General features: G+C 37.5%; 2 protein-coding genes across 2 annotated transcripts in view; both read left to right on the top strand.

The window, feature by feature from the left end:
* The window catches only part of LOC134191986 (E3 ubiquitin-protein ligase CHIP-like), a 7,182-nt gene extending 1,711 nt beyond the window's left edge, over nucleotides 1–5,471 (top strand). The window contains exons 3-8 of the mRNA XM_062660645.1: nucleotides 576–652; nucleotides 742–830; nucleotides 895–952; nucleotides 3,329–3,385; nucleotides 5,158–5,274; nucleotides 5,337–5,471. Coding sequence (XP_062516629.1) covers nucleotides 576–652; nucleotides 742–830; nucleotides 895–952; nucleotides 3,329–3,385; nucleotides 5,158–5,274; nucleotides 5,337–5,465 — 527 coding nt within the window. The 3' untranslated portion in view covers nucleotides 5,466–5,471. The remainder of the gene's footprint in view (nucleotides 1–575; nucleotides 653–741; nucleotides 831–894; nucleotides 953–3,328; nucleotides 3,386–5,157; nucleotides 5,275–5,336) is intronic.
* A 184-nt stretch (nucleotides 5,472–5,655) lies between these two features.
* LOC134191985 (ubiquitin-conjugating enzyme E2 U-like) overlaps nucleotides 5,656–10,000 on the top strand; it is a 5,760-nt gene continuing 1,415 nt past the window's right edge. Inside the window, exons 1-5 of the mRNA XM_062660643.1 lie at nucleotides 5,656–5,792; nucleotides 5,879–5,963; nucleotides 7,620–7,712; nucleotides 7,770–7,870; nucleotides 8,523–8,649. Of these exons, the coding sequence (XP_062516627.1) occupies nucleotides 5,727–5,792; nucleotides 5,879–5,963; nucleotides 7,620–7,712; nucleotides 7,770–7,870; nucleotides 8,523–8,649 (472 nt within the window). The 5' untranslated portion in view covers nucleotides 5,656–5,726. The remainder of the gene's footprint in view (nucleotides 5,793–5,878; nucleotides 5,964–7,619; nucleotides 7,713–7,769; nucleotides 7,871–8,522; nucleotides 8,650–10,000) is intronic.

Genomic DNA, 10,000 nt, shown 5'->3' with positions numbered 1-10,000 from the left:
GTTTGTTTGTTGTTTGTGTGTTTATGTGTTTGTTTGTTTTTGTGTTTATAAGTTTGTTTGTTTGTTTTGTGTTTGTATGCCTGTGTCTGTTTGTTTGTTTGTGTGTTGTTTGTGTGTTTGTCTGTTTGTGTGTTTGTTTGTCATTTTGTGTGTTTGTTTGTATGTTTGTTTGTCTGTTTGTCTGTTTGTCTGTTTGTCTTTGTGTGTTTGTGTGTTTGTATGTCTTCATGTGTTTGTGTTTGTGTGTGTGTGTGTGTGTGTGTGTGTGTGTGTGTGTGTGTGTGTGTGTGTGTGTGTGTGTGTGTGTGTGTGTGTGTATTTGCTTGTGTGTTTGCATATATCTCATTCTTTGTATGTTTATGTTTCTTTCTTTCTGTGTTTGTATGTCTGTGTCTGTTTGTTTGTGTGTTTTGTATGTTCATTTGTTTATGTGTTTGTCTGTTTTACTGTTTGTTTATCTGTTTGTCTGTCTATGCATTTGTTTGTGATAAAACACGAATTTTAATCGTCTCTTGTACATTACATACAGTATTACAATACTTATCATCCATTTCAATCAACTCTCTTACTTTCAGCTTACGATATTTCTCGAGACAAACGAATGAACTTTGGTGACGATATCGCTTCATTACTGAGAATTGCCAGAAAGAAGGTTGGCATGCCGTGCACCACTGACATTCACATTATATCACAATTTAAATCAATAACAACTCAAGCATGTATCTCATAACTTATGTGTAGAGGTGGGACACTCTTGAAGAAAAACGAAAATCCGAAGAGAATCGTATACAGTTGTATTTGTCTAGACTTATGGAGGAAGACAGAGACAGGTTGTGATGGAACGAGAGAGTCGCTTGTTGTGACGATGTGTATTGGTTGGAATTATGGATTTAGACAAATGCAAGCGTCTGGGAAGGATAAGGAGGATGTTGCGCGGATCGAGGAGGAGCATGTGAGTTGCTACATAGAGAAGAGTTGCTTTTGTTGTGATAATCAGTATGTTGTTGCCTGTGTGTTTGTTTTTGTCTGTGAAAATTGGAAAAAATTGGATATGTTTGATATCAAATATGTTGGTATCAAATATGTTACACATGTTGATTAATGTTAACATAAGTTTTAAAGGTCAAACATTGCAACTATAATTTGGCTTTGGCTACTCATAATGTAATGTTTTTAATTTTTCATGTATCTTACTTGCCCATTGCATTGCAGAACAGACAAATTCTATTGGTGTTATTTGTTCTCTTTTTTGTCTGTCTGTCTGTCTGTCTGTCTGTCTGTCTGTCTGTCTGTCTGTCTGTCTGTCTGTCTGTGTGTCTGTCTGTCTGTGTGTGTGTCTGTCTGCCCGTTTATCTGTATGTCTGTGTCTGTCTGTTTGTCCCTTTATCGGTCCATCTGTCTGTCCATATGTCTATCCCTATGGCTGTCTGTCTATTTGTCTGTCTGTGTGTGTGTCTGTCTGTCTGACTGGAGAACAACAGTCTCTTGATAACTTTATCTCATATCCAAAGAAATTGCAGCATCGATTATCCACAAAGATTGCCAGTGATAGTGCTACTGATATTATTATGCAAGCACAGGCTGATAGAGATGCAGCACGGTTGAGATCCTTGCAAGGACGAGGGGCTGGTGCATGACTGGATATCATCCCCACTTCTGCTAAGCACGCTTTAAAAACAAACGAATTTTCTTTAACGTCTTACCTGAGGTTGGGAGAGGCTCTACCTCTTACCAATTGGATTTAAAAATGTGATTGTGGTCATGATTTGGATGAATACGGATACCATCTTTTAGCCTGTAAATATAGGGGTTGAACTTTTTGGTCTCACAATTCAGTCTTAAATGGGTGGAGTGAGTGTCTGTCTGACCTTCACCTTCCCCATCAAACAGAATCAAGACATCAATACATCAATACTGAAGACTGTCCAGACGTTACAATGTTTGATCCAAATACTGGACAGAATTTGGATATCGATGTGTCCCTGGCTCATCTGTGGAGTCAGGACATTATTGGGAGGGCTAGCAAGAAATATGGTCATGCTGCCGTGACAAGAGAAGAAAGGAAAATGAAAAAATATTCAGAAGAGCTTGTTCCAGGAGGATATGTATCAAGATGTGTTCCTCTTATGATAGAACATTTTGGGAGGTGGGGCACAAAGGCAGAGAATTTTTGCAGCATTTGTCACAACAGTCAGCAAATCCAGAAGTCAATTTTAATGCTTTCATGTTCATGTCGTATTGGAGAAAAAGATTTTCTACAATTCTGCAAAGATGCAATGCCAAAGTTATCCTTAGAAAACTTTCAAAACTGTCACCTAATCATGGGGCACGTTTCCACTAGTGCCTAAACCGGTTTAACAAGTGGTTTAAGCTAAACTGGTTTAAGAATTCACTTGTTTCCACCTGCACTAAACCAGTTCTATTTTAAACCTAAACCGCTTTCCTAAACCCACTTCAAAGTAGGTTTAGCAAAGTGGTTTAGGTTTAACTGTCACGTGACAGTAGCGCGCTTGTTTAGATGGCTTCCCACAATGTCGTTTTGATGATATTGACTATTTTGCTGGGATAGGATTGCCCTAAAAGATGTAAGGGTTGTTAACTAGGGGAAAGAAATCAGTAGCTACGGAGAGAGACAAGACGGTGTCCTTGGTCATCGTCATGCAAATTCCTACTAGCATATGCTGAATCAGTGAAAACCAACAGTTGCTCTGACTCGGCGTTAAAGCAGCCCAATACTTCAAAATAAGGCATTCCTAGACTGTTTGTTTTGAACATCCCGTATGTGCAAGTTACTAGTGGAAATAGTCGCTTTCTTGAACTGGTTAGTTCTTAAACCCATTTAAGCTAAACTAGTTGAAGGTGCAGCTAGTGGAAACACGGCCATGGTGATTTAGATAGATTATTTGATTTTGACATTCAAGGTCAAGTCCATTAGTTAATGACTTTGTTGTTTGCAAGGACTGATTTGTATTTAAAAAATCCTAGCATATGTACAAGTAGAATCTGTATGAGAATAAATTATCTGTCTGTCTGTCTGTCTGTTTGTCTGTCTGTTTATCTATCTGTCTGTCTATTTCTTGTCTGTCTGTCTGTCTGTCTGTCTGTCTGTCTGTCTGTCTGTCTATCTGTCTGTTTGTCTGTCTGTCTGTCTGTCTGTCTGTCTATCTGTCTGTTTGTCTGTCTGTCTGTCTGTCTATCTGTCTGTTTGTCTGTCTGTTTGTCTGTCTGTCTGTGTCTGTTTTTATCTTTATTTGTTTGTTTATCTTGCATTTTGTGTGTGTGAGGTTCAAATGCGAGTGATGATTTACTGTCTGCATCTATGGAATAGGCTCGAAATGTGGCTGCTCTGCATAACTTATTTGCACAAGCTGATGAGAAACGGCAGGTATATCTTACAAACACTATCCACTCGCCCAAGTTTAAATTGATAATTTAATTACAATATAACTAATATTATTGTATAATATACATTTTCCATTTTTTATTTATTATTATTATTAATATTATTTATTTATTTTATTTATTTTTATATCGCTTCTGTGACTTGAAACAAGCTGTCTTGTTATCTAGACAAAACATTGGTCATTCAGCTACTCCAACTTGCCTGCAGCAATAGATAGTGATATGGTTTAGTGCGGGTTAGAGGCATGATGCTTTTGATATCCTGCTGCAGTGTTTGGTAATCGAACAAAATAACTTTTAGGTGTCTAACAGCTTAACTATGTTTTGATAAATATACGTATTAATTATTTAATTATTTAGTTACTTAATTATTTAATTATTTAATTATTTAATTATTTAACTATTTAATTATGTGACTATGTAATTATTTAATTATTTAATTATTTAATTATTTAGTTATTTAATTATTTAGTTATTTAGTTATTTAATTATTTAGTTATTTAGTTATTTAATTATTTAACTATTTAATTATGTGATTATGTAATTATTTAATTATTTAATTATTTAATTATGGGACTATGTAATTATTTAATCATTTAATTATTTAGTTATTTAGTTATTTAATTATTTAGTTATTTAGTTATTTAATTATTTAACTATTTAATTGTGATTATGTAATTATTTAATTACTTAATTATTTAATTATGGGACTATGTAACTATTTAACTATTTAATTATTTAATTATTTAATTATTTAAGCATTTAATTATTTAAGCATTTAATTATTTAATTATTTAATTATGGGACTATGTAATTATTTAATCATTTAATTATTTAGTTATTTAGTTATTTAATTATTTAGTTATTTAGTTATTTAATTATTTAGTTATTTAGTTATTTAATTATTTAACTATTTAATTGTGATTATGTAATTATTTAATTATTTAATTATTTAATTATGGGACTATGTAATTATTTAATTATTTAATTATTTAGTTATTTAATTATTTAACTATTTAATTATTTAATTATTTAATTATTTAATTATTTAAGCATTTAATTATTTAATTATTTATATTGGTAAATCGGAAGTGTGCAGGACGTGTTGTAACATCAGTCATGCTACATCATTGTTTTGTGTTACCCAAACATATTTACTTATATATATATATATATATATATATATATCAGTGCTAATAGATGATCCTCATTGTCGTCGTGAGATGAAAGGCAACAGCACTTGTGAACAAGACCAGGGGATGTTTTTCATCCTGACTTTGAACAAGGTCTTCCAACTTACTTTGACCTTACCGTTTGGAATTCTTTACAGCCTTCTTACCTTGTTAAAGCGGCCAATCACCCAGGAGCAGCAGCTGAAGCTAGAGAGATTGAAAAAGATCAGAAGCATGATGGGATAGTCTCACAGTCTGTGGTGTATTTTACCCCCTTGTGGTTGAAAAACTTTAGGACTTTGGTCACCAAGGAGCCTAGAGGTTTTAGAAGTGATTGCACGTAGAACCGTAGAACATTATTCTATAACAATTCGTCATTAGTCAGTCTGTATGTAATTTGCACCAGCAACTTTCTGTCAAATTGTGGCTTTTTAATGCAAGAATGTTGATAGCCAGATTAGCACTGGAAAGTAGAGTTGGTCCTGATTGGGACCTATATATATATATATATATATATATATATATATATATATATATATATATATATATATATATATATATATATCTTTTCTGTTGTTTGTAGAAACGAGAGGTTCCTGACTATCTGTGCGGTAAGATCAGCTTTGAGATCATGAAAGATCCGTGTGTAACGCCAAGTGGAATAACATACGAACGAAAGGACATCGAAGAGCATCTAAATGTATTGATCGTTTGTGTAATATTGTTTTTCAATTTTGTCACCAACGTTTCCATTCTTCTCAGAGAGTCGGACACTTTGATCCAGTCACGAGGACAAAGTTGACACAAGACATGCTCATTCCGAATTTATCCATGAAAGAAGTGATTGATCATTTCCTGTCAAAGAACGGATGGGTGGAGGACTATTGCTAAACCACGTGCGCAACCACGTGTTGTTTGTAGTTACTAAACCACGTGTTCAACCACGTGTTGGTACATAGTGCTGAATACGTGTACAACCACGTGTCGGTTGTATTCAATTCAGTTGTCATAGAAACCGGTTGCGGCAACCGGTGGAGAGAGTATTTCTGCTTTATCCTGTACTCTATGTATATGACACTTTCTGTAGATACTTAATATAACATTGTGCGTACGATAACGTGATTTTTTCGAGTGGGCCTTATTTGAGGTATCATGCATTCTCGAGCGTATTTGCTGCTGCAGAGGGACATGGAGCGGCTTCAGACGGAGCCTGTGTGGGTGAGTGCGATTTCTAAAAGTTTTCTGTTTGGTTGTGATGCGAGTGGGCGAGTGTTTGGAGGCGTGTTGAGTTGTGTATGTTTCAGGGCATCTCTGCGTCTCCTGTGTCCGACCTCAATGTGTTTGAGTGGAGAGCAAGACTATGTGGACCCAAGGGAACAGACTGGGAAGGTTGGTTGTTAGCATTTTCAAACCTGCCAACCTAGCAGTGTCAAAATGCGTGAGTTTGCAGGAAAATTTTTTGGACACGTCTACAATAGTATTAATATCAATAAATTTCTATTATAATAAGTGTTAAATATTATATATAAATAATATCTAATCATCAAAATTTAAGTATTTGCATGCCCGGTTGGAGTAGAAGCCATTAATTAATTAAATTATAGTGCAACAAATGTATAACTGATTGATTAATGTGCCTAATTAGCGACACACAGTATTAACACCAATTACTAAACATAATAGTTAATTAATTAAACACAGAACTTGTACTGTACGTACTACTGCCTGTTATAAAAATCTAAGAACAAAGTACATGCACATTCTCGTGGCTAGTTGGGATGTTCTGGATTCTATTTTCTTGCAGCCTTCTTCAATTGCTTTTCGAGCAATACATATGGTAGTCAGGTAGCCAGCTTCTCCCCCTTTTCCACTTCTGACCGACTCCTCTTTCTATGTTGGTATCTGACCAAGTATGTTATGAAAGAGCCGGATGAAGAGGGGCTGGCACATAGAAATTGATATTGTGGTATCAAGTATGTACGTACACATGCGTGTACTAAACTGTAGGGTACAGTTACACAGAACAGGCACGCCCATCATTTTGGTCATACCCACCAATGATCAGAATGCGGGAGATTTGATGCCAAGTGTGGGTAGGCGGGAGAAGGGTCCCAAATGCAGGAGTTTCCCTCTCAATGCGGGAGAGTTGGCAGCTCTATTTTCTTCTGGCTTGTTTTAGCCTCGCGTAGCCAGACCCTACCCATGCCATCAAGGTGGGTCAGCAACTATAGATAGATAGATAGCTGTTTCATTCAGTCTGTTTTTTTTATTAAAAATAACACTCAGACTAAGTTGCAAAGTATTTTGATTTGAAGCCCCGGGGCTTGAATTTTGGTGGGGCTTGTATTTGGATGGATACAGTAGGTCTCAAGCATCGAATATTTCTTCTATACAAATCCCATCTGTACTCATGCAGGCAGTGCATATGATGCAGCTGATAGCTGATTGATCCATCAGAATAAACGAGCGAGCCCAGCTGCGTGGATACAAATGCAATATGACGTGTGGACTTTACTGATGTCATCACAAACCCATCATTATGAATTGGCAAAGTTGCAATTGTAGTCATTGGTCGTCTCTTATATTGGGGCAACTAGTGAATTGTATGGATGTTCTCTTGGTCAGCTGATCATGAAATGTGGCTGCAGACTTCAGCTGAGTAGGACATGCACACTGACTGCATGGACGATGTCTATTTGTCAGTATGTCTGTTTGTCTGTCTGTCTGTCTGTTGGTTGGTTTGTTTTTCTGTCTTTTGGTTGTTTGCTTGTTTATGTATTTTACATCTCTCTCTCTCTCTCTCACACACACACACACACATGTGCGCACATGCACACACACACACACACACACACGTGCACACACACACACACTCACACACACACACACATGCATGCACACGCACGCACACACACACACACACACACACACACACACACACACACACACACACACACACACTCACATTTTCACATTTGCCAAGTACATTTGACATTCACGTAAACAGTTTACAACAGCAGCATCTAACTCACCGCTATATCACAGATGGTATCTTCCAGCTACAAATGCGATTCTCTTCCGAATACAACACGAAGCCTCCTGACGTTGTATTCATGACGATACCATTCCACCCCAACAGTTAGTCGCACACAATTGATGGCCGTTGCGTTTTGTTTATTTCATGACGTGTGACAGTTGATATGAAGACGGGAAAGCCGTGCATGGATCTACTGGACGAGCCGTCTTGCTGGAGTGAGAATGTGCAAGGTGTACAGTACATTCTTCTCAGTATACAGGTAGTTGACGTGTTTGTGTTTGCCTTTTTTACAATCTGTGTAGTGCAGTGAAGCGAGGTTGTAATGTTTTTAGAGGGTGCTGTCTGTCTGTCTGTCTGTCTGTCTGTCAATACATATATTTTCAAACATTGAACTATTATGCACCATCTAAGCAAAGCAACTAAATACTGTCTGTCTGTCTGTCTGTCTGTCTGTTTGTTTGTTCATCTGTCTGTCTGTCTGTTTGTTTGTTCATCTGTCTGTCTGTTTGTCTGTCTATCAATGTCTGTCTGTCTGTCTGTCTGTCTGTCTGTCTGTCTGTCTGTCTGTCTGTCTGTCTGTCTGCCCGCCTGTCTGTCTGTCTGTCTGTCTGTCTGTCTGTCTGTCTGTCTGTCTGTCTGTTTATCTGTCTATAATGGAAATCTTTCCAAAATCTCAAACGACTTTGAAAATGGTTACTCCTTTGAACAGATACTCTGAAGAAGGAATTTGCAAGACTTGGCACACGGTTGTGTGACCCCATTGTAGATGGCATGTAGTGTGATGTTTAGTTTGAGCACTTTATCATGATGGTTTTCATTGTTGTTTTGATGTTTGGTTGGTGGAGTTTAGTACACCTGGTTATTGGTTGTGTTGATGTCTGACATGTTTGTGGAATGTTTGGTTTGTGTAGGCATTGCTGGCCGAGCCAGTTCTTGAGAATGCAGTCAATATTCATGCCGCTCATTGTTTTGTGTCGTCGCCTCGAATGTATAGACAAATGGTGTTGGACTGTGTAGCGGCTAGTAGGAGAGTGGCAGGTATGTAATTAGTGGGCGGGTGATTAGTGGGTGGGTGATAGACAGACAAACAGACGGAGAGAAAGGCAAACAGATGGACAGATAGACAGACAAATAGACAGACAAATAGACAAATGGACAGACAGACAGACAGACAGACAGACAAGCCAACAGGTGGATAGTCAGACAAACAGACAATGGACAGACAGACAGACAGACAAATAGACAGACAGACAGACAGGCAAACATGGTCTCTGCTTGGTCCGAATGTTTGAAACTGGTGTCACTTTCTCACACTATTGAGCCAAGAGACTGTTACAGCAGCTCTCCATTCAGACCTGACATAGCTGTCCATAATGCAACTGACTTCAATGGTGAACTTGACGTCTCTCTGGCATGTACACCTGTGGAGCTCAGAAGTAATTTCACATGTAGCCACACGGATGGATCAGCAGCTTCAAAAAGGGGAGGAAAAGAAGATAGAGAAGTACAGCAAAGAAAGGCACACTGGTGGAGGTTCTCCTTGCTTGATTCCCTTGGTTTTTGAACGTTTTGGATGTTGGGGGAATAACGGAGAGAAGTTTCTCCACCAGATCTCACTAAGATCACGTGATGAAGATGGAAAGCTGAATTCGATTGAATTTAAAACGTACTGGCGGCGAATACTGTCAATAACATTACAACATTGCAATAGTAGTGTTTTAGCTGAAAGATTGACAGAATAGTTTGTAGTAATGACTCTGTAGATGATAGCTACAAACATCAGATGGCTGTTTGTTAGAGTTTTTCTTCTAAGACCGCTATGGTCGTTTATTTTGAACTCTTAGTGTTATATGTAGCCTTTTCTATATTAGTGTTGATGTTTTCAATAAATGTTCTTTGACAGACAGACAGACAAACAGACAGACATATGGACAGACAGGCAAAGAGACAGACAGACAAATAGACAGACAGACAGGCAAACAGACATATGGACAGACAGGCAAACAGACAGATGGACAGACAGAGACAGATGGACAAGCAGACAGGCAAACAGACAGATGGACACACAGACAGACAGATAATTTGTTCTTACACAGATTCTACTTGTACATATGCTAGGATTTTTAAAATACAAACCAGTCCTTGCATACAGCAAAGTCATTAACTTAACTAATGGAGACAGACAGACAGACAGACAGACAGACAGACAGACAGACAGACAGACAGACAGACAGACAGGCAGGCAGGCAGGCAGGCAGACAGACAGACAGACACTGATGTTGTTGTCATACAAGGAGTTGGAAAGGAACAAAGTGAATTCACAGAATATTTGCTATTCCACGAAATTCAATTTACAATAAGTGCATTACGTTTCTTCTCACCTTGTCAT

The sequence above is a fragment of the Corticium candelabrum genome, chromosome 16, assembly GCF_963422355.1.
Source record: "Corticium candelabrum chromosome 16, ooCorCand1.1, whole genome shotgun sequence".
Classification (NCBI taxonomy): domain Eukaryota; kingdom Metazoa; phylum Porifera; class Homoscleromorpha; order Homosclerophorida; family Plakinidae; genus Corticium; species Corticium candelabrum.
Note: the sequence above shows the minus strand (reverse complement) of the source record. Positions and strands in the feature narration are given on the sequence as shown.